The sequence below is a fragment of the Emiliania huxleyi genome, assembly GCF_000372725.1.
Source record: "Emiliania huxleyi CCMP1516 chromosome Unknown EMIHUscaffold_123, whole genome shotgun sequence".
Lineage (NCBI taxonomy): Eukaryota > Haptophyta > Isochrysidales > Noelaerhabdaceae > Emiliania > Emiliania huxleyi.
The window spans coordinates 361,123-383,351 of NW_005201360.1; the positions used below are offsets into that span (position 1 = coordinate 361,123).

A 22,229-nucleotide genomic window follows, 5' to 3' on the forward strand; every position below is an offset into this window, starting at 1 on the left:
CCTTTCACCTCCGGCCGCCTCCCGCCGACCGCCACGCCAGCTTGCCTGCCGCCCTGTCGTCTCGCCTGTCGCCTGCCCGCCCTCGCCGCCTCTCGCCGACCACCACGCCAGCTTGGCCGCCGCCCTGTCGTCTCGCCTATCGCCCGCCCGCCCTCGCCCTCGCCCCCTCCTCCCGCCACCACCCTCGCCTCACCCTCCCGCCGCCTCGCCGCTCGCTTGCTCGCTCGCGCGCCCGCTCGCGCCTGGCTTTCTACTTCCTCGTGATCGCCCGAATCTCTCCTTCCTCGTGATCCACCCTCGCCTCACCCTCCCGCCGCCTCGCTGCTCGCTCGCCGCTTGCTCGCCCGCCCGACTTTCTACTTCCTCGTGATCCGAACCGCCACCACCCTCGCCTCACCCTCCCGCCGCCTCGCCGCTCTCGCTCGCCGTTCGCTCGCCCGCTCCCGACTTTCTACTTCCTCGTGATCCATCTCGCCGCCCGCTCGCTCGCTCGCGCTCGACCTCCTACTTCCTCGTGATCCACCGCCGCCACCCTCGCCTCGCCCTCCCGCCGCCTAGCCGCTCGCTCGCCGCTCGCTCGCACGTTCGCGCTCGACCTTCTACTTCCTCGTGATCCACCGCCGCCACCCTCGCCCCGCCCTCCCGCCGCCTGGCCGCTCGCCTGCCGCTCGCTCGCACATTCGCGCTCGACCTTCTACTTCCTCGCGATCAACCCGCCGCCACCCTCACGCCACCCTCGCCTCACCCTCCCGCCGCCAAGCCGCTCGCTCGCCGTCCGCTCGCCCGCTCGCGCCAGACCTTCTACCTTCTCGTGATCCGCCCGCCGCCACCCTCGCCTCACCCTCCCGCCGCCAAGCCGCTCGCTCGCCGCTCGCTCGCACGCCCGCGCCAGACCTTCTACCTCCTCGTGATCCGCCCGCCGCCACCCTCGCCTCACCCTCCCGCCGCCAAGCCGCTCGCTCGCCGTCCGCTCGCCCGCTCGCGCCAGACCCTCTACCTCCTCGTGATCCGCCCGCCGCCACCCTCGCCTCGCCCTCCCGCCGCCAAGCCGCTCGCTCGCTCCTATCCGTGCCACCCTATCCGTGGTCCTGCCGCCACCGCGCCATCCTCGCTCCTTCCTGCCGCCGCCCTCTGCTCAGTCGTTTGACCCGCCGCCCAATGCTCCGCCGTTCGCTGCCGTGGTCTGCCGCCGTGCCGCCGCTCCTTACCGTGCCGCTCCTTCCGCGCCTCGCCGCCCTTGCCATTTATTCGCCGTCCCTCCTGCCGTGCGTTACCGCCGTGCCGCCGTACCGCCGCTCCTACAGTGCCGCGCCGCCTCCCACACGCACACACCCTACCTCCTGCTCGACCGAGTTTGCGATGAGAAGTGACCCGAGCCGCCGGGTGCCCCGCAGCGGCCTCGCTGGACCAGAAGAACCGGTCCGCGAGTGCTCCGCAGCAGCCTCGCTGAGCCAGAACGTCGGCTCGCGAGGTGGGGTGCTAGTATGAGCCCGATCCGTCGTAGAGTTCTTGCGCTTCGGCGGTTAGTGGTGCACTAACCTCCGAGAAACCCTTCGGGTCGCTCCTCATCGCAAACCCTGTCAGCAGAGTCTCCTACGGGAATGTACGTAACCTCTTCAGACCCAGGTTCGCGACTCTGCGTGGCCGACTCACACAGCGAGCCTTCCTGTCTCCCTGCTGCCGATTCATCGGGCATGCTCAGTCAAGATATTGTAGAGACCGACCATATGCACAATATCTTGACTGAGAGCTAAGCCCAGTTCGACGATCGGCAGCCTCACCGCGGGTCGCGCCGCTGTGCAGCGAGAGCCAGGCTCGCCCGGCGATGGTGACCAGAGAGTGCTCAACAAATACCAGAAAAATTCAGGGAGCCTCAGGGAGTGCCACTGCCACCACCCAGGCCGCGGGAGCCGATCGGCTGCGCCGAGGACAGCTCCCTCAGTGTGCTCCGCGGCTCACCAGTGTGCGCCGCGGCGCCGTCCAGCCACTTTGGCGGCCAGCCACCGCTCGAGTTCTTCGACTCTGGAGGACAGAAAGGTACCGTCTGAAAGGTATTTTCATGCTCTATTGACTGGCGAAAAAATCCCCCGCAAAATGTTTTCACAGCGGGCGTGATTCACAGGTAAGCATGAGCGAAGCATGGGGTCCGAAGAGGGTAAGAGCTACATACGCCTAGAGAACACAACCCCCTCTCTCTTTTCTCCCAGTAAGCTAAAAGTACGTACACTGAAAATGACGGCTTGCGCCATGACCAACATGTTAGCGCGAACCACGCGAGCCCATTGCTCCGGCGTGAGCCGTCGCGTCCGTGTGCCTCGCGAGTCGGTGGTGGTAACCTACTCGCGTTCTAGCGGTCCCGGCGGGCAGAATGTCAACAAGGTGTGCCACCAACGGCTACCGCACGCCGCGTTGCACCACCGTCCCTGATATGCGGCTTGGCAGCTAACCACGCCTTGTTGCCGGCTGCTTGGAATCAACACACGCTGTCGCGACTCTGCGACGCTGTGGCCACAGCGCCGAGAATGTCCGGGCACCCCGCCGCAGGTGTCCACGAAGGCGAGCCTGCGTCTCGACGTCTCCGAGCGGTCCGCGTGGTGGCTGCCGCCCGCGGTGCGCGAGCGTCTGCTGGAGCGGCAGCGAGGCGGCTGCCACCAGACGCGGTGGCTGCTGCGCCAGAGCCCCCTGACTCGTCCCCGCGACTCGTTTCTCCAGGCGCCGTCACCAAGAGCGGCGAATTGCTGCTCTCGTGCGACGAGACGCGATCGCAGGCGCGGCGCTTGCTGCACGCGAAGCATCGTTCCCGCCGCGACCTGTTGTTCGTCACCCGCGGCCACCGCAGGCGCGCAACCTGGCGCTCGGCCTCGAGCGGCTGCAGGCGGCGGTGGACGAGGCGGGCGCCGCACGCGCCGGAAGTCCACCATCTCTCCTCGCCCGTTCACGACGCACCCGAGAGCCGACAGCCCCCGACGACACGGCCGTCAGGCGAGCGTCGAGCCGCGGGAGTATGTCGACCGGCGCTCGTTGCCGGAGACGGAGGGGAGGCGGCACGAGCGGGTCCGGGAGAAGCGGCAGCACGGCCGAAAGAAGGAGAGCCGCGCGAGCAGGAGGGTGACGTTCGAGTAGGGAAAGAGAGTGATGCTTTTTGGTTGTCCGTCCATACATGGACATCTCTGCGCAACATCGGAAGATCCTTGGACTGTAGATCGTAGATGCCTTTTAGAGATCTCTTAAGTGGCAAATCTCCTGCCAAGAGCAGCAGTAGAGATTGAAGAACTGGTGGGGGAGGGGGGCAAATCTTCTCTCCGGTGTACGGCTTACCGCGCTGATGCTCGAGTCTCGAGAGGAGTCTGAGATCTCGAGTTGGTGCGTGCAGTCGCTTGAGATCTTGCGACAGAGGTGGAGATTCTGACTTCCCGCCAAAGGCGCCTAGAGATCGTGTGGGCCGACTGGAGATTGCAAAATGGCGCGAAAAGAGGGTGGAGATCCTTTTGCATTGTGAATGAACGCCATAGCGCGTCTCCTTGAAGGTCGTTGAGCCCCCCCTCCTCCCCCGGGCCCCCGAATCGAGATTGGAGATTGGAGATGGAGATCGGAGATCGGTTTGACTGGATCCGGCCTAAGATGTAGCGACCCTGGATATTGGAGAGGACTGGAGAGATGGAGATCGGAGCCCCCCAGCCCCTAGGTGGTGGTGACTCATCGATTTTTTTGTTTTGTTTTTAGATAAAGGTTCTGTGCGCGGACGGCCCGGGGAGCCTGCGGCGCCATTTTAATCTGCGCTCCTCTTTATGGCCTGCGGCGCCTGGCTTGAGCTTGGAAGTGTAAACGAGTCCGCCAGGGCGGTCTGCAAACACGGAGCGCGCTGCGCGGCGCGCGCGGTCTACGCCGAACTGGGGGCGGTATCGTGGTTCACGCTGCCAACTCGGCAAATAAGTTCGCCGTAGACCGCGCGCGCAGCGCGCTCCGTTTGCAGACCGCCGCCCTGGCGGACTCGTTTACACTTCCAAGCTCAAGCCAGGCGCCGCAGGCCATAAAGGCTCCCCGGGCCGTCCGCGCACAGACCACAGGAAAAAACAAAAATATATAAACATCTATCAACACCGCTGGGGTTGGGTGGGCTCCGATCTCCCCATCTCCAATACTCTCTAATCCACAGCGTCGTCATCTTAGGCCGGGGATCCAGTTATATCTCCGATCTCCATCTTCAATCTCCAATCTCCAACGTCGCAGCAACGTCGTCATCTTAGGCCGGATTCAGTCAGATCTCCGATCTCCATCTCCAATCTCCAATCTCCAATCTCGATTCGGGGGCCCGGGGGAGGAGGGGGGCTCAAACCTTCAAGGAGATGCGCTATGGATTCATTCACACTGACCATCTCCTATCTCCCATCTCCAATCTTCCATTTGGCCACTGTCGCCGCCGGCAGCAATCTACGACCTCCATTTTCGATCTTCGATCTCACATCTGGGGCGGATTGGCTGGGCGCTAGGATCTACAATCTGCATTCTCCATCTCCTATCTCCACATTTTGGCCCGTGTTGCTGCTCAGCGATCTACAATCCACAATCTCAATCTTCGATCTTTAGTCTTGAATGGGGAACCGGACAGGAGGGATCTACTGGCGAGACTTGGGCGTGTCCGTGTGAGAGATCCGCTAGGATCTCCAGTCTTAATCTACTATCTCTACCCCAACGATCTCCTGTTCTTGCGCAGAGATTTCCATTACTCTGTCCGTCGTGGAGATCGAGTGTGTGGCATCAGTAACCAGCCGCTCCGGCGGGGGGGGGGGGGGGCTTGCACGCTAGACGACGAGCCGTAGTACGGCCCGTACCAAAAAGTGTGTACCATATCCAAAACCCCCGAAAGTACCCCAAGCGCCTCTCCGACGTCCCCGAGAGCGCGTGCGCAGACGGACTACTATCTAGTAGAGAGAGGCTCAAGTGACAAGTCACACACGGGTGCCATCTGCCTACACGACAAAGCATTACGGAAACGGGGCCCCGCCCCCGGCGGGGCCGGCGGCGGCGCCTCGCGCAGTCGCTCACAGTACCGACACTTCCCGATTAAGCTAGATTAAGCTTAAATTTTAAGGCAGACTTTTGGAGATATCTCGATCGAGAAGTACACACAGATAAGACCCTAAGACCCTACCACAGATTACTCCAGACAGCAAGACAGGCCGACGTCTGCACGCGGCCGGCCGGGCGAGAGGCTTGACGCGATCCGACCCTGCGACCCTGACGCTGCTGCTCTAGCTATCAGAGATGACCTGCGAGAAAAAATAAACTTGGAGCACTTGGAGTGCAGTCAGTAACCTCACATCCAGGGCCGGGGAGCTGAGAAGCGCACCCAGCGGGCCGGACTATTTCATGTTTCTTTTTTCTCGCCCACCCTTGCCGGTTGTGGAGGACACGATCCCGGCGTAAACACGACTAACTGACGGATCCGCTCCTGACCAGTCGCACGCGCCGCGCTGCGGCGCGTGCGACGGTCTCTTTGTTTGAAGTAAAAAGTCGAATCAGAGCGCCGTCGGCGTTGTCCCCTCCATTTTCCTCCCCCGGACCGCCCAACCGGGACCGCTCCGGGACGCACGCCGGCGAAGCACCATCAAGCTGCTGTACGGCCCCGGCATCGCCTCCCCTGGCTTAGCTAGACTGAGTGAGAGATATACCTCCACGGGGCTGTTGGCGCAGGGGGGGGTGTCAATCACGCTCCCGGGACGCCGGAGAGATCGGGTTGGTCTCCCCCGCCTTCAGCCCTGACCCGACGGGGACGCCACCACCCTCGCCCAGGGATCTACAATGCTCTCTTAAGGTCCGACCTGTGGGCTCTGCCTGCGCTCGGCACCGGGCACCGCCTCGGTATACAAAATGCGCCTGCGGGCGGACCCTTCACAGATCACAGATCACAATATATACACTGACACTTTACCACTCAGAGCTCGTCCCGGTCCGCCACGGCCATCCTCGGCCTCCGAAGGGCCCCCGGCCGCGGCGCGGTGCGGCGGCGTCACAAATCTCTCTCAAATCCGACGGCAGACAGAGCACCGGGACGCGGTCGGGCGATCTGAGTGAGGTCCAACTAGGCGTATGGATTGCCCACCCAGGGCTATCACCTGGACCCATCAACAGGCGCCTGCGCGCTGCGGCGCCGTGCTCAGGAGGTGTTGTTCACACCTGCCCAACCATTCATGCACGCACAGTAGGACCATGACGGGACACCACATGCACGAAGCCTCACCAGCGCGCTGGCAAACTTGCCTCGAGGTTGTGGCCGCCGTGTGGGTGGCGTTGTGCAGCGTTGTGCGTACTCTCTCTCGCGTTGTGTGGGAGCGGTTTCTCGAGACCCGCGCCCAGAAGGCCATGCGGCTGGCGAGGACGGCCGCCTGCAAGGAGGCGCAAAAGCTGCCAAAGCCGGCTCCGAAAGCAACACTCGCGCAGCGGCGGGCCACGGATCGTGCGCAGGCCGAGGCGATGGCCGCGCAGAAGCGGGAGGCGCAAGAGAGGGAGGCGCAAGAGGCGGCTGCGAGGGACGCGCAAGCGGAGGCGAGCCGCGAGCAGCGGGAGGCGGCCAGGCGGCAGGCTGCAGAGCAGCAGAGACAGCGGCAGGCTGCGGCGCAGGCGGCGGAGCGAGAGAGACTGGCAGCACTCGAGCGGCGGCAGTTGGCCGCGGACGCCGTCGGCAGGAAGCTGCTGGCCGATGTTGTGGCGGCGGAGGCGCGCAGGATCTTCTTCTCGCCGGAGGTTGCGGAAGAAATGGAGCGCCGCCACGCCGCCGCCCTCGCCGCCGCGGCGGAGGCGGCGGAACGGCGAGCGCGCGAGGCGGCGCGCGCCCAGGAGAGGCGCGAGGCGGCGCAGGTGGAGCTGAGGCGGGCGGTCAAGCTCGCGGTCGACGAGGAGTGGATAGCGTACTGCCTGAGCGAGGCGGAGGTGGCCGGCTGCGAGGAGAGCAAAGCGCTCCGCCAGGCCCGCCGCCGCGTCGAGGCGCGCAGGCAGGACGCGCAGGCGGCAGCGGCGGCACGGCGGCGGCGCGAGGCGGCGTGGGGCTCGCCGCTGCACGGAGGAGCAGCCCGCGACAGCGGCGGCGGTGGCAGCGGCGGCGGCGACAGCGGCGGCGGCGACTGGAGCGAGAGCGAGGAGGCGGGAGAGGAGGGAGAGGGGAGGGGCCTCGGTCCCTGCAGCGAGGCGGCGGCGGCGGCGGCGGCGGCGGCGGCGGCGGCGGCGGCGGCGAGGCGCGAGGCGGAGAAGGTGGCCGAGGTGCAACGGAGAGAGAGGGAGGAGCGACTCGAGCGGGAGGCGCGCGCTGCGGCCGCCAGCGCCGCCAAGAAGCTCGCGAGTGAGGAGAGGGAGCGGGAGAGGCTGAGGAAGGATACGGCGCGGAGGGCGGATGAGGCGAGGCTAGAGCAGGCGAGGCGCGCGGCGGAGGAGGACGCGGCGCTCGACGAAGTGAGGAGGGCGAGGGAGCGGGAGGAGCGGGAGGAGCGGGAGGAGCGGGAGGAGCAAGCGCGTTGGGCGGTAGAGGAGGAGGTGAGGGGGGCGCGGCGGGCGGCGGAGGGGGAGGCGCGGCGGCGTGCGGAGGCGGCGGCGGAGGCGGAGGCGGCGGCGGAGGCGGAGGCGGCGGAGGCGGCGGAGTGCGTCATCCCGTTGGCGGGTTGGGGCGCGGCGAGGGGTGCGGCGCGCACCTTCGAGGAAGAGATGTTGGAGAAGCAGATGCGGGAGTGCGACGCGGCGGCGGAGGCGGCGCGTCAAGCGGCGAGGCAGGCGGCGGAGGCGGCGGCCGAGGCAGCGGCGGCCGAGGCGGTAGCGGCCGAGGCGGCGGCCGAGGCGGCGGCGGCGGAGGCGGCGGCCGAGGTGGCGGCGGCTGAGGCGGCGATGGCCGAGCTCAGGCGGGAGCGCGCCGCGTTGGACAGCGCCACGCTGCCGCAAAAGGTGTGTGGCTGGCCACTGGCCACTGTGGAGAGGGGGAGACGCTCCCCCGAGCCGGAGCCGTTGTGAGTAGGTGGACGCCATCTGCATTGCGCTCGAGATCCCGCGCGAGGGCGCTACCAGCACCATTGGTGGTGCTGTGGCAAAGGCAAACGCGATGGCGGGACTGGAGGACGTGGGCGGGCTGCTTCGCCAAGTGGAGAGGCTCCTTGACACACTAATCGGCGCGTGACCGCCTCTCGAAAAATGCTCGCGGGGGGGGGGGGGTCCGAGAAGATCGGTATTTTCTACGTGTGATGTGTGTGTGTGGATGGGGAGAGGATGAGGATGGCCCCTGAGTTCGCTTCACATGCGTGATACTGTAGCGGCTTGTGTTGCACGTATGTGTGCACAGCGTGTGCGTGACCGTGTGAGTTTTTGACACACTCAAGCTTGTGTGTTGTGAGAAGAGCTTCGAGCCGTGCACTCCGTGCACGGCCCCTGGCGCCTGGGCCTCTGAGCTCTCTCTACACTCTGGACTACATGACAGAGTACGCGCAGCTCTCCAGCTTGCCTTTCTTTCAAGGACAACCAAGATCGCGACTTAAACACTTCGCCTCGCGAGCCTACTTAGAGATAGAGTTGTTCGATGAGACCCACACAGACTCCATCGTCATCGGCGATCGGTGGCGTCGCCATCCGCGCCCCAATCACCTCCTCCCCCTCCACCGCCGCCGCCCCCTGCACCGCCGCGCCTCCGCAACGACCTCTCCGCGTGCCGCTGAATGGCCTCGAGGTGAAGGCGCGCCGCCTCCTCATCCCCGGCCGTGACGGCGGCGAGCGCGTCGATGGTCTTGCAGATGCTCTCGAGGAGCGCTCCGTTCGCGTCCGAGACTGGCGGGGCGGCCGGCGAGGCGTCGCGGGTGACATGCTCCGGCGGCATGCCGCTGGCCGGGGCGGCTGCGTGGGCCGGAATACCCGTCCCGCCGACGGGCTGGGGTGCATGGCCGCCTCCGCTGACGTATCCAGCCGGCGGCAGAGCACTCTCGCCGACGCTCGCCGCGGGCGGCGCGGCACCTGGCGCAACGCCGTGCGGCCGCTTGAAGTCCGCCGTCGACTTGTCGTAGAAGTTGTTTTGCAAGCCGGGCGAGCGGCTGCGCCGCTCGGCGTCGATCGGCGGCGGCGCGCTGGCCGGTACCGCCGCGCCGCCCTGCGCCTGGAAGGCCTCGCCCTCCCTCCCGGCCCCGTAGGAAGGCGTTGCGTTGTCTCTCGTCGCTGCGGACGGCGGAGCGGCGGGCGCCGCACCCGGTGCCACGCCGTGCGGCCGCTTGAAGTCCGCCGTAGGGATGTCGTAAAAGTTGTTTTGCAAGCCGGGCGAACGGCTGCGCCGCTCGGCGTCAATCGGCGGCGGCGCGTAGGCGGGTCCGTCCGGAGCCCCAGCGCCGCCCTGCGCCTGGAAGGCCTCGTACTCGCCCTCGCGGCCGGGCATCGGAGTCTCGGCGCCGTAGGCTGGCGTTGCGTTGTCTCTCGTCGAGCCGACAGCCGCGACAGACGGCGGAGCGGCGGGCGGTGCGGCACCTGGCGCAACGCCGTGCGGCCGCTTGAAGTCCGCCGTAGGGATGTCGTAAAAGTTGTTTTGCAGGCCGGGCGAGCGGCTGCGCCGCTCGGCGTCGATCGGCGGCGGCATGTGCGAACGCCCCGCTGCAGCCCCAGCGCCGCCCTGCGCCTGGAAGGCCTCGTACTCGCCCTCGCGGCCGGGCATCGGAGTCTCGGCGCCGTAGGAGAGCGGCGCGTTGTCTCTCGTCGAGCCGGCGCCGGCGTCGCCGGCATCCGCGGGCGGCGCTTCCGGGGCCGCGGGCGACATCCCGTAGGGCCGCTTGAAGTCCGCCGTCGACACCTCGTAGAAGTTGTTCTGCAGCCCGGGAGAGCGGCTGCGCCGCTCGGCGTCGATCGGCGGCGGCGCGTAGGCGGGTCCGCCCGGGGCCTGGCCGCTCGCCGCCTGCGCCGCCTTGAAGGCCTCGTACTCCTTCTCTCGTCCCGGCATCGGGGTCTCCTCGCTTGGCTGCGAGAGGGAGTATCCCAGGCTTGGCTGGACCGGTGGGTTGCCTTGAGGAGCAGGAGGAGGAGCAGGAAACGGGGGCGGGGGCGACGGCAGAGCGGCGGCGGGCTGCAACGGCTGGCGGGAGACGGGGCGGGGCGCGGGGCGCGACATGGCCGCCGCCGCCCCATTCTTCATCCGATTCCTCCGATGCTGGGCAAGCGCGTGGTCGCTTGCGGCCTTAGCTGCGGCGGCGGCGTTGGCAGCGGCGGCGGCGGCGGCGGCGGCGTTGCCAGGCGTCTGGGCCTCGGCGCCGTAGGCGGGCGGCGCGTCGTCCCTCGTTGAGTCGACGCCGCCGACGCCAGCAGCCACGACGGGCGGCGGCGCATCGGGCGGCGCGCCACGCACCCCGTAGGGCCGCTTGAAGTCCGCCGTCGACTTGTCGTAAAAGTTGTTTTGCAGGCCGGGCGAGCGGCTGCGCCGCTCGGCGTCGATCGGCGGCGGCGCGTAGGCGGGCTCCTCCGCCATCGGCATGGCCGCCTGCGCCGCCTTGAAGGCCTCGTACTCCTCCTCGCGGCCCGGCAGGGGCACCTCCTCTCCCGGCGCGGGCATCCAATCGTGCTTCTTCCGGTCGCGCGCGGCCATCAGCGCGCGGATCGCGTCTCGGTCCCCCGCCTTCATCGCGGCCTGCAGGTCGCCGTTGTACGGCAGCTGCGAGTTGCGAAAGACGGCCCTCCTCGCGCCCTGCGCCTTGCGCTGCTCGTGGCCAGCGCCCGGCTGCGGCCCCGACGCCGCGCCGGCCGCCTCCTGCTCCCCCATGCGGCCGCGCAGCACCTCGATCGGAGACTGAACCTCCTCCTGCCGCCCCTGCCCCTGCCCCTGCTGCCCCTGCCCCTGCCCCTGCTGCTGCTGCCCCTCGTGAGAGGCCGGGGCCTGCCCCGGGAAAGCAGTCTCCTGCTGCGACGACAAGCCCTGCCCGCCTGGCCAGCCACCGCCCGCGACCCCTGCCTCCGAGGGCCGCGGCGGCAGGTCCACCTCCGTCGGAGGCGGCGCCATCACTGGCGGGGGCAGAGGAGGCGCGACGGGAAACGGCGGCGTCGGCGGCGGCGGCGTCGGCGTCGGCGGCGTCGGCAGCGGCGGCGGCGGTGGCGGCGGCGGCGGTGGCGGCGGCGGCGGCGGTGGCGGCGGGTCCTGCCGCGCCAGCCAAGACGCCTTGGCCGCCGACTCACGGATGGTCGACATCAGCGAGTCGAGGCCGCCGGCCAGCGGCGGCGGGGCGGGCGCGGGCGGCGGAACCGGTGGCTGGGGTAGCGCGGCTGGCGGACCTCGACTGGAGAGCCAGGCCGCCTTTGCGTCTGCCTCGGAAGGGACAGGCAGGTCTGGCACCGACGGCGGGGGCGCCATCACCGCAGGCGCGGGCGGGCCAGGAAAGGCGGGCAGCGGCGCCATGACCGCGGCGGGCGGGGGCGGGGCGGACTGCGGCGGCGGGACCGCAGGCACTGCGGCCGGGGTCGGAAAGGACAGCGGAGGCGGCGCGAGCGGTGGCGGCTGTCCGAGCGCCGGCGGCTGCGGCTCCTGCCTGGCCAGCCACGCCGTCCTCGCTTCTGCAGCCTCGATTGCAGACTTGAGCATCTCGAGACCGCCGTGGGCTGGTGGTGCGGGTGGAGCAGGCGCGGGCGGAGGCGGCACGGCCGCGTTCCCGGCCAGCGGCTGGCGCCGGCCGGCTAGCCACGCAGCCTTGGCCTCGGCCTCTGACGACGGTTGCTGCGGCGGCTCGCCGTGTGAGCCGTGAGGCGGGGCGCGGCACAGGGGCGCACGTGACCGAGACACGGCGCTTACCGGCAGCAGCGCGGGCCGCGAGAGCAACGCGCTGGAGAGGTAGAGGAAAGAGAGCGAGACGAGGTCCATCAAGCGGGCTGATCGAGGTCAGAAGTGGGAAGAGAAAAATCGCTGCGGAGAAACTCCTCGTGTCCACCCATACCGCGTTGGTGTCCAGTCCGAGCCTGGCTGTTCTTCACCTTCCTACATACATACATACATAGATACATTTTTCTTTTTTTTTGAACGAGGCGGACGGAGGAGAGCGACGCGACAGGGCCATTGAGAATCGCGTCGGTAGCTGGAAGGGACTCGGGCTCGGGGAGCGGTAAAAACTCTTGGGGTCGCGGGCTCTTGGGGTAAAACTCAGTCAGGTAGCCGCCGCGGACGGTGCACGCTGCGCTGCTGCTGCTGTTTTTGTCGCGGACGGTGCGCTACACCTCCTTCCAGTCCGACGAGAGTGCAAACAAAACATGGGTCAGTGTTAGAGTTGTTTGGTATTGAAAATCTCTCTCGCTCGAGAGTGGGACGACCGCGAGGTGGCATGAAGGTTGCTGCGAGAATCGGTGAGCGACGGCGATTAATTTTTTTTGTCTCTTTGGCCGAGCCGCCCCGGAGCTTAGAAGAAGCGCCATACAGCAGAAAGCAGGGCGGGGCAAGCCGGCCAGGCCGACGCAGCCAGCCGCCCCCAGCGCAGCAAGAGAGGAGACCTCAGCCGACATAGAACGCACGCGCATCGGCATCGCGCCGTTCCACCCTCAACCGGCTCGCCGACCGCCGCCGCCAGATGGACCCGAGCACAACCAATCCGCTCACAATCGCCGGACTGACGGCGACGGCGGTGCTCTCGCTGCTGCTCGCGGCGCTCCTCGCCTCGCTGCGGTGGGGCGGCACGTACAGCGCGCTGCGTCTCGCCAGCGAGGCCGCCTTCCTCGAGGAGCACGACCGTCGCATCGACGCCGTCGTGGCTCACGACGTGGCTCGGCGGTACAAGCTCGGCCGGCGCGTGGGAAGCGGCGCGACGTCGGACGTGTTTCGAGTGACGGAGCGCGTGACGGGCGAGGCGTTCGCGCTCAAGCGGATCGGCGTGCGCGGCGAGCCATCGCTCCTCCGCGCCGTCGAGCACGAGGTTGCGCTTCTGCGGCGGGTGCGGCACAGGCACGTGGTTGGGCTGCACGAGTCGTTCGCCTCGCCGACGCGGGTGTGGGCCGTCCTCGAGATGGTGTCCGGGGGCGACCTCTCGTCGCACGTCTCGCGCGCAAAGGGCTGGACGGAGGGCGAGGCGGGCCGTTGCTTGCACCAGGTCCTGTCCGGCCTCGCCTACCTGCACGCCAACGGGATCGCTCACCGAGACATCAAGCTGCCAAACCTGCTCCTCTCCTCCCGCTCGGCCGAGTTCGTGGTCAAGATCACCGACCTGGGCGCCGCAACCGCGGCCAAGACCCCATATGTCGACTCGGCCGCCTCGCCAGAGCTGAGGGCCTTCAAGGCGTGGTCGCAGCTCACCGAGCAGATTGGCACGCCGTGCAACATGGCGCCCGAGGTGTGCGAGAGATAGCCGAGAGATAGCCGAGAGATAGCCGAGATATAGCCGAGATATAGCAGATTGGCACGCCGTGCAACTTGGCGCCCGAGGTGTGGTCGCGCGCGTACGGCCCGATGTGCGACCTCTGGGCGCTCGGCTGCGTCTCGTACGAGCTGCTCCTCGGAGAGCCTCCCTTCGACCCGTACAAGCTCCCCGCAAACGACCCGGAGACGCACCTGCGGCGGAACGTGCGCACCGCGACGTACCCGACGACGCAGCTGCAGGCGAGCCCTTCCCCTGGCAAGAGATCAGCCGAGATCAGCCGAGATCAGCCGAGGTCAGCCGAGGTCAGCCGAGGTCAGCCGAGGTCAGCCGAAATCAGCCGAGATCAGCCGAGGTCAGCCGAAATCAGCCGAAATCAGCCGAGGTCAGCCGAGGTCAGCCGAGGTCAGCCGAGGTCAGCCGATATAGCTGCAGGCGAGCCCGGCGGTGGCACCCCTCGGCCACGCCTTGGCACCCCTCGGCCACCACGCCTCGTCGCCCCTTGCCTCGCCCCCCGGCCTGGTCCCCCGGTCTCGTCCCCCGACCTCGCCCCTCGGCGCCCGCATCGGCAGGCGTGGAACGAGCTCAGCGACGCCGCAGTCCGCTTCCTCCAGGCGCTGCTCTGCACGCAGCCGCGCCGCCGCGCCTCCGCCTGGGAGGCGCTCGCCCACCCCTTCCTCCACTCGCGGTTGCGCACGGCCGACTCGGGGCCGCTGCCAGCCGAGGGCAAGCAGCCGCCGGACGCGCGCGGCTCGTCTCCGCTCGCCCTTGCCCAGCAGGCTCGCCGCCTCTCGGAACCTTCTCGGAACCTTCTCGGAACCTTCTCGCCCTTGCCCAGCAGGCTCGCCGCCGCCGCACCGACGCGATCGCCAAGGAGCACGGCGGCGCCGCGGCCGAACCCGGCGACGGCGGCGCCGCGCGTCCGCCCCCTCCGACGGCGGACGACGAGCTCGCAGAGGGGTCCGCCGTCTCGACCGTCGGCCCGCTCAAGCCCTTCGGGGCAGCGGCGGCGGAGGCCCCTGAGGAGGGCCGGCGCCAGCAGCGGCCGCCATCTCTCGAGGCCGCGGCCGCGCGCCACACCTCCTCCTCCTCCGCCTCGTCCTTTGGCCGCGGCGGCGCGCCCCCTCCCCCTGGCACGAGATCAGCCGAGATCAGCCGAGGCCAGCCGAGATCAGCCGAGATCAGCCGAGGCCAGCCGAGATCAGCCGAGACCGCGCGAGACTAGGCTCACCCTCGCCGCACGCGCTGGCGGCGGCGCAGCTCTCGACGCGGCAGGGGAGCAGCTCGGCGCTCGTCGGCCCGACCCCGCCGCTTGTCCGAGCTCTGTCTGCGCCACGCACGCCGTGTCGGCGTGAGCAGGCGATCTTCGACGTTGACCCGCGCGTCTGTTTGGACGTGGCCGGCGAGGAGGAGTGCGCCGCCGTGGCCTCCACCACGCTGTCCGCCGTGGAGGAGGTGGGCCCGAGATTGCCCGAGATTGCCCGCGAGCTCGCCGAGATTGCCCGAGATTGCGCGCGAGCTCGCCGAGATTGCCCGCGGCTGCCTCTCCCCGCGATTGGTTGTGACCGCCATCCTAACGAGCATACTCTCCCCACGGGCAGCGACGCCGAGCGACACGGCTTGCGCTGTAGGTCTCCTCCCGCCTCACCGGCAGCGAGCCGTCCCCGAGGACTCCCGCGACACCCGCGAGTGCCGGAGGGCGCGGTGGAGGGGCGGGCGCGCGCCGCCCGGCAGGCCGGCATAGCGGAGGTTCGGCGGGCGGAGGTCGGTTCCCTGCGGCGGCGCGGCGGAGCGAGGGGTCTGCGGACCCGTCTCCGCTCTTGCCGCGCGAGTCGCGCGGGAGCGAGGCGTCGGACGTGGAGTCTCAAGTCGTCGGACTAGGCAGGGGGGCGGTGGAAGCGCCGCTGCCCGTGAGCCCGAGGAGAAGCTCCTCCAGCCCGACGACGCCCCGCCTCATGGTGTGACCAGCTGGGGTATGACGCCAGGCCTCTGCCTCAGCCTCGCCGTCCGGGCTACTCGTCTTCGTCACAGGGGCAGCATTCTGGCGGTGCCCCCCTCGAGCCCTCCGTCGCTGCGGGCGGCAGCACTAGCTCGCGGGCGGAGGCAATCGAGGTGCCGCTCGATTCGCTCGCGCGCCTCTGGGCCGTCTCCTCCCCGGAGCCCGAGGTGTGCCGGAGGGAGAGGCACAGTGGGCGACCACAGGGTGTCTTTGGGCGGTGCTCTCAGCGGCCTCTCGAAGAGCTGAATCAGGGCACGCCCCCACAACTCTGGGGGCGCAGCGTCCGCCAAGGCTGAGCAAGAGGCCGAGCAAGAGGCGGAGGCCGAGGAGGCGCCGGCCAACGCAGGTTACAAAACCACCTCTTTCCGAGGCTGGCAGGTGCGCACTAGCACGCAAGCACGGTTGCGATATTGTCCATATTGTGACTGTGGCAACCCGTAGAGTCGGGGCAACAGAATGTTACACCTGGTGCTGGACGCCGGATCGCTGCGCGTGGGGCCGTCGCGTGAGTGCCGTACCCCCGTGCCCTCTGGCTGCCGAGCGTGCAACCGTCCTGGTCCAACGCGCAACGGCAACGCATCGCCAACGGTACGCGCGTCAGGCGTCAAGGCTTAAACTAAGGTTTAACACCATGTAAGACCGCACACAGAGCTGCGGAGAGCAAAACTCACATGAATGAACGCGCGTAGAGGCGCGGAAAGAGTGCGGGATGAGCACTGATCACTGTCGGATATCACCACAACTATCTCTAGAATTCTGCTCGCCGGCTCGTGACAAGTACGTGATGGGAAATGCGTGGCCGTCGAGCTCAACGCCCGGCGCAGCCCCGTCAGGCCTGGGCTGGATTGAATGCGCCAATGTCTTCCCCTCGGCGTCCCTGAACACGGCGTCGGCTGGCACGAAGTGAATGCCGAGTCCGCGGCGCGGCCGAGCGCTCGCATTCCGATCCGACCCGTGCCACAAACGGCCATTGTGGATGCCACAACCGCCCATCCGCACGCCGACCGTCACGAGGCCGATATCGGCGGAGGGGTCAAGGCCCTCCCGCCTCGCCGCGCTGTGCAGGAGCGCGAACCGGTCCTTGTCGAAGAACTGCTGGGCCGACCCGACGCGGCCGTCCTCCCATCGGTGCGAGCCCGGCACGTACTGCAGCGGGCCGACGTCGTCGTCCATGTCGTCGAGCGCGAGCCAGACGGTGATCACGTCGGAGGGCACAAAGTCGAAGTAGGCCGAATCGCGGTGGAAAGTGAGCGGCGCCGCGCCGGGCGGCTTGGCCCACACCTGGTCGTTGGCCACCCGCGCCCCCGCCCACCCGCCGAGTCGAGAGACGGCTCGGCCGAGCGACGGCGAGCACACGACGTCCCGGAATGCAGCGTCCGCCTTGTGGACGTTGATCAGCTGGAGGGTGGTCTTCGAGGGCCCGCCGAGGGGCGGCGGCTGCTTGCCCGCCTTGCACCGTGTCTCCGCCTTGAAGCGGGGCACCTTGTCGGGCGGCCGCCCCAGATCAAACTCGCCGCGCAGCACGAGCTCGAGCCTCTGGTTGAGCAAGGCGCACACCTCCGCGCTCAGCAGCCGATCGAGGACGACGAAGCCGTCGCGCTCAAAAGCGGCGCGCTCACGCGCGTCAATCCTGGGCGTGCGCACAGGGTCGGCGGCCGCCGGCGAGACGGGAGCCGGGCCGCCGTCGACGCGTCCGGCCCAAGGGGGCATCGCCGCCACGGCCGCCGCATCGCCGATGGCAAGAAGGAGCACACGCTCCGGCTCCTCCGGCGCACAATGCCGAGCGTGGATCGTCCGGCACTCGAGCGGAGCCAGCGCGGCGAGCAGCGCCTGCGGGCAATCTTGGGGCTCACACGTGGGCGCAACGTGGGTGTGCCACGTTCGGCGACGGCGCGCCTGCAGCGCCGAGTCGGTCGCCTCCGTGACTACGGCCCCCGACACTCGGTCCAAGTAGACGGCTCGCCGCTCTCGGTGCGACAGGAGGAAGACGCCGCCTGCACGCAGCGGGAAGGGACAGGGGAGCGGCGACTCATGGCGCCTTTCGACGCCGCGTGGAGACCGCGGGGGTGTCACCGTGGCCGAGGAGCCGGACGACCGTGGAGCCGAGCAGCCGCGCCGCAGCCTCGCTCGGGGCGAGGTCGGAGCCAAGGAGCAGCCGCTGCGCTCCAGGAGGGCCGAGCGCTGCGGCTTCGCCCGCCGCCGCCGCCTCGCCCCACGACAGCGCCGACACCTAGGGCACCACCAGCGGCCCTTCGAGCGAGCAAGCGTCTTCTCTCTGGAAGTGTGTCTCGCCATGCCAGCCCGGTCTCGCGCCCCGTCTCCGCCCCGCCTCGCCCGCCCCGCTCCCGCCCCTTTCCCCCCCCGCCCTCTCCTCGCTCCCCAGGGCCCCGCCCACCTCGCAACTCGACGTCAAGCCGTTGCGCACCACGTTGGCGCGGAGGGCCTCGAGGACGGCCGAGTGGTAGTCGGTGAGCACGACCTGCTCACAGCTCGCCATTCACAGCTCTGCATTCACAGCTCGAGGACGGCCGGGTGGTAGTCGGTTGACCCGCGCCGCGCCGCACCGCGCCGCCACGAGCCCGCACACGCCCGCCCCCGCGCCGAGCTCGACGACCGTGCCGAAGGTGCGGGCGACCGCCGCCCCGCCCGCCGCCTCGAGGTAGTCGCACAGCAGATCCGTCGCCTCCTGCCAGACCTGGCCCACGCCCGTCGGGTCCTTGGCCGCGTCCTCGCTCGCCGGCGGAGGCGTCGCGCTCCTGTGCTCCTCGGCCAGCGGCGGCGGCACCGCGAGGAGCAAGTCCAGCCCGCGCTGCAACACCCTCCTCCCGCCTCGAGGGCCGGCACCCGCCTCTCGCGGCGGCGCAGCGGCAGGGCCGGGGGCCCCGGCATCCGGCTCGCCGCTCTCCAGCTCCGCCCGCACCTCGTCGCCCCACGCCTCGAGCGCCCGGCGCAGCTCGGTGTCGGACTGGCCCGCCGTGAGGTGCCTGGCGACCTGCTCGGGCGGGTTCGGCGCTCAGCTCGAGTGGCGCTGATCTGCACTCATCCCCCAGCGTCCCTCCGCCGCACAGATACAGCAGCCCGCGCTCTTCGGCGGCGCGACGGCTCAGCCGGCGCAACAGGCGGCTGGCGAGGGGTGGCGTGTAGCGAGAGGGAGCATGAGAGGGGCCGTGGAGAGGAGTCGAGGCGGGTGCGGCGCCGCCGCACCTCGAGCAGCGCGCAGCACCATCACATCTCTCCGTATCTCCCCATATCTCCCCATATCTCGCCGCACCTCGAGCAGCGCGCAGCACGTGACGGGCGTCAGCTCGACGCCGCCCTCGCCGAGGCGGACGTCGGCTGGGAAGAAGGCGAGGCGGTCTGACTCCCACCCCTCCGCCGCCCCCTGCTCGTAGGCGGCCCGCACGGCCGCGGCGTCGAGCGTCGTCCGTGTGACGAAGAGAAGGTCCGGCTTGCCCACGCACCCGTGCTCGTCGGCCGCCGCCATGCAGCCGATGCAGCGAGGGGGGAGCAGCGCGGCGCGCGGCACGTTGGTCTCCTCGTGCGTCTCCTGCGTCACAGAGTCGAAGAGCTCCTCGACGGCCAGCCGCGCGGCCGCCTCTGCCGCTGCGGCGCAGTCCGGCTCCTCCTCGACACGGGCGCGCGACGGCTCGGGATGTCCGCTCGGACCGTTGAAGAGCCCTCCGTGCGTCGCCACCGCCGACGAGCGACGGAGCAGGGCGATCTGTCCGTCGGCCGTGACGAGGACCGTCTCGCACCCGAGCGCGTTCGAGAGGAAGGCGCCTGCGTCGCCGTGCAGCCGCTCGCCGTCGGCGGCCAGACGCAGCCGCTGCTCGCGTGGTGCCTGGTTGGTGCCGAGGTACTCTTTGTAACCCGTCATGCCGAGGCGCAGCACGAGGCGCGCGCCGTCGCCCTCGTCGGCACACGCCAACGCTGCCAGCCTGAATTTGCTACCGTCAAAGAGCCTTCCGTTGGACTCGAGGGCCGCGCGCCAGGAGGCATCGATCGCGTCCTGCGGGTGTGGCAGGCGGCGGAAGCGCCGGTCCAGCTCGACTCGCACGCGCCCGAGCGGAGTGCCACCCACGTCGGGCGAGGACCAGAGGAGGACGTGGGAGCGTCGACGCCGGAGCATGCGCGGTGTGCACGGAGTCAGCCTCGCCACCCTCCCAGAGGGCCCGGAGTCTCGCGCGCTGGTCTCGCGCGATGCGTGGCTGGGTTTTTGCGGAAAAAAGAATCCGCGCGGACTTGGCGAGGTTCTCGAGGTGGATATCCTTTGGCCGCGTTGGGTAGCGAGGATTGGTGTGACGCGATCCACGCAGGCGTGTTTTCTGACGGCCGACCGTCAGTGCACGGAGTTGCCCCTTCTCCGACTGCCCCGGCTAGTTCACGAGTTTCGCGGGAGTGACCCCATGCGTCAAACCCGAGACCTAGCGCGGGTGGGTTGGAGGGGGCTCGCCCCGTTCCTCCCCATCGGGCCGCATAAGCGGCCACGCCTCGCAGATTCGTTTTCGCGCCTGGGTCAGGCGCGCGGGGCATCCCCCGGGTCGACCAGCGATCCAAAGACGGTAGTAGCGCGTGCTGACCGTTTGCCACGCAACAGCGCCGTGGAGACGAACGAACAGAAGCTTCAGCTTCAATACAGAAAAGAATTCAGCCTCCTCGAGTCAGTCAGCGGCGGCCCCCGAACTCCAGAGAGTCTACTAGCCAATGGGCAGGGGCTGCGTCGAAAACTGCATTGTCGGCGACTAGTTGTGTCCGCCCGCCGGCCGTCGCCTCGTCTCGCTCAACAGACCCAGCCCGGAACTATCACCACGTCCAGGATCCGTGGGGAGGGAAGGGAGGGAACAGAGGGGAGCACGATAGGTAGAAGCCTGTGCAGGCATATGAACGCATGGAATCAGCCGGATTATCGCCGGCACACATCGTTTGGAGGCCTAGTCATCCTTCTTGCCGTCGTCCTTTCCCCCGTCCTATAAGTTTTGAATCTAGGTTTGAATGTTTCATGGGCAATGCTGCTTTTACGCTGTGTGGGGGGGGGGTCGGGGGGGCTCACCTTCTTGTCGTCTTTCTTGTCGTCCTTGTCCTTCTCGCCACCCTTGTCATCCTTGTCGCCGTCCTTCTTTTCGTCCTGAACCACGGGGGGCGGGCTCTGAGTGCCGCATCTGGAGGAAGAATGCTGGAGGCTCAGCTTGGCGCACCTTGCGGTGCTTAAAGTCGTCGATCTGCTTAGCGGTCCAGAAAGTACCTCCACAATCCGTACACTTCGCCTCAGTCTTGCTGCACCAGTCGCCCGGGTGCTCGCAGTCAGAGGGGCCAGTCTTGCTGTAGCAGCAGCTCCCAACGTCACTACTCTTCATGGCAAGCAGCAGGGAAAGGGAGGGAGCGTCGCCCTTCTTGTCGCCCTTCTTGTCGTCCTTCTCGTCGTCCTTCTCGTCGTCCTTCTTGTCGCCCTTCTCGTCGTCCTTCTTGTCATCCTTGTCCGATCCGTGCTTGTCGTCGTCGGGCTTGTCGTCCTTACAGCAGAACACGGCACGCGTGAGTCTCGGGCTGCTGGAGCTGCTGGCCGCTGCGCGAGGGAGGGAGAGAGGTCGAGGGCCCAGCGCACGCCTTGTCCGAGTCGTGCTTGCTCTGCTTGTCGTCAGACTTTTCCTTGTCGCCAGGCTCGTCGTTGTGCGGGTAGTCGGGTATCCATTTGGCGATGCTCGAGGGGATGCACTGGCTGAGCGTGACGCTGCGGTACTTGCATGCGTAGTCGTTGGGGCACTTCGTGGGACCAGCGTACTTTGCGCCGCCGCACTGCCCCCACGGGCCAGGCGAGGCGGGCTTTGCATCGTCCTTCCCTCCCGCGGCGAGCGCCACCAAAATGTCATCGTCCACGTCGCCCGTGCGCCAGGCGGAGTACCAGAGGGGGATCCATCCGGGCACGCACTGGGAGAAACCGGGCTGACGCGCCGAGCACACATAGTCCTTGGGACACCTGGAGGGTGGCGGACAAGGCGGTGGTGGCAGCGGTGTGCGGGAGGCTGTCGCAGAGGCTGGGCCGCTGGGACGGGCATGTGGTGGCTGCGGGTTGGTGGTTGGGGCCGACGGCACTTTGTCGACCCGGTGTACGCTATGCCGCCGCATTGGTCCCACGCGCCAAGCTGCCCAGCGGAGTCGCGCAAGAGGAGCGTCGGGAGGCTTCCCGTTGTGAAGCCAACGAGGACAAAGCATCCAAAGAGCACCCCGAGACCCGCGCCGACGAGGCGGAGCGGTGCCGATTGACGCTGCTGGGGGGCACCGAGGAGCCCGTACGGCGGCGAGGCCTCTTTCTCCGTGTATCCGAGCATTGCGCTTTTCATCCAGATCGGGTCGGTCCGGCCTGCTCTTCGGGGAGCGGAGCGTCCGTTGTCGTTACGTCATCAGTTTGGGGGGGGCGGGGGGGGAGGGGGGTGATGGGTCCGATCCGTGCCAGTGGCTGCTCTCGCCGAACGATTTGTGTGTATGTTGGCAAGACTTTGCTTTGGACTGTAGGGGTGAGAAAGGCCGAATGAATGCCGAGGCGCGTGTCGCAGGAGGTGGTGGAGAATGACCTCCAGACTGACCCGGAGAATCACCTCCACCAGCCCCACCTCAACACCCCTATTATCACACTCTCCCCCCCACAGTGACGAATAGTCTACCTATATCCCTATATTCCCACACCCAAGTAGTGGCACGTCACGCTTCCCCAACTCCCGTTGTGCAAGTTTGGCACGTCATTGTCTCTGACTGCTTCTCGTGGGGCCGCCGCGCCGCGAGACAGTCGACCTCTTTAATGTTGTGACACCACAACTCGGCGCAGCTGGCGCCTTTCCCCCCACCGGTGTGACACCACACCTTCGTACCTTGAATACCTTCTACAAACATGTCAGCCTCGGATTGAG

At 68.2% G+C, this 22,229-nt stretch overlaps 6 protein-coding genes across 6 annotated transcripts; 3 read left to right on the forward strand and 3 right to left on the reverse strand.

Annotated features, from left to right (window-relative positions):
• Window positions 1–2,247: 2,247 nt before the first annotated feature.
• On the forward strand, window positions 2,248–3,263 carry EMIHUDRAFT_467010 (hypothetical protein; the record flags this gene model as incomplete). Its single annotated transcript, XM_005790071.1, has 4 exons — window positions 2,248–2,379; window positions 2,545–2,768; window positions 2,840–2,890; window positions 2,983–3,263. The coding sequence occupies 4 exons, from the start codon at window positions 2,248–2,250 to the stop codon at window positions 3,110–3,112; spliced, it is 537 nt and encodes a 178-aa protein (XP_005790128.1). The 3' UTR covers window positions 3,113–3,263.
• A 4,361-nt stretch (window positions 3,264–7,624) lies between these two features.
• On the forward strand, window positions 7,625–8,389 carry EMIHUDRAFT_440339 (hypothetical protein). The gene is made up of 2 exons (XM_005790072.1): window positions 7,625–7,929; window positions 8,000–8,389. The coding sequence occupies exons 1-2, from the start codon at window positions 7,696–7,698 to the stop codon at window positions 8,156–8,158; spliced, it is 393 nt and encodes a 130-aa protein (XP_005790129.1). The 5' UTR covers window positions 7,625–7,695; the 3' UTR covers window positions 8,159–8,389.
• A 189-nt stretch (window positions 8,390–8,578) lies between these two features.
• On the reverse strand, window positions 8,579–11,859 carry EMIHUDRAFT_467011 (hypothetical protein; the record flags this gene model as incomplete). The annotated part of the gene is made up of 1 exon (XM_005790073.1): window positions 8,579–11,859. The coding sequence occupies exon 1, from the start codon at window positions 11,849–11,851 to the stop codon at window positions 8,579–8,581; it is 3,273 nt and encodes a 1,090-aa protein (XP_005790130.1). The 5' UTR covers window positions 11,852–11,859.
• Window positions 11,860–12,548: 689 nt separating this feature from the next.
• EMIHUDRAFT_467012 (hypothetical protein) lies at window positions 12,549–15,957 on the forward strand (the record flags this gene model as incomplete). The annotated part of the gene is made up of 4 exons (XM_005790074.1): window positions 12,549–13,211; window positions 14,170–14,304; window positions 14,688–14,783; window positions 14,960–15,957. The coding sequence occupies 4 exons, from the start codon at window positions 12,549–12,551 to the stop codon at window positions 15,290–15,292; spliced, it is 1,227 nt and encodes a 408-aa protein (XP_005790131.1). The 3' UTR covers window positions 15,293–15,957.
• Window positions 15,958–16,047: 90 nt separating this feature from the next.
• On the reverse strand, window positions 16,048–17,037 carry EMIHUDRAFT_70397 (hypothetical protein; the record flags this gene model as incomplete). The annotated part of the gene is made up of 1 exon (XM_005790075.1): window positions 16,048–17,037. The coding sequence occupies one exon, from the start codon at window positions 17,035–17,037 to the stop codon at window positions 16,048–16,050; it is 990 nt and encodes a 329-aa protein (XP_005790132.1).
• Window positions 17,038–21,030: 3,993 nt separating this feature from the next.
• Window positions 21,031–21,518, reverse strand: EMIHUDRAFT_49156 (hypothetical protein; the record flags this gene model as incomplete). Its single annotated transcript, XM_005790076.1, has 3 exons — window positions 21,031–21,120; window positions 21,202–21,301; window positions 21,418–21,518. Coding segments are annotated over 3 exons (291 nt in total), but the record flags the coding sequence as incomplete, so codon positions are not given.
• Between the last annotated feature and the right edge of the window lie 711 nt (window positions 21,519–22,229).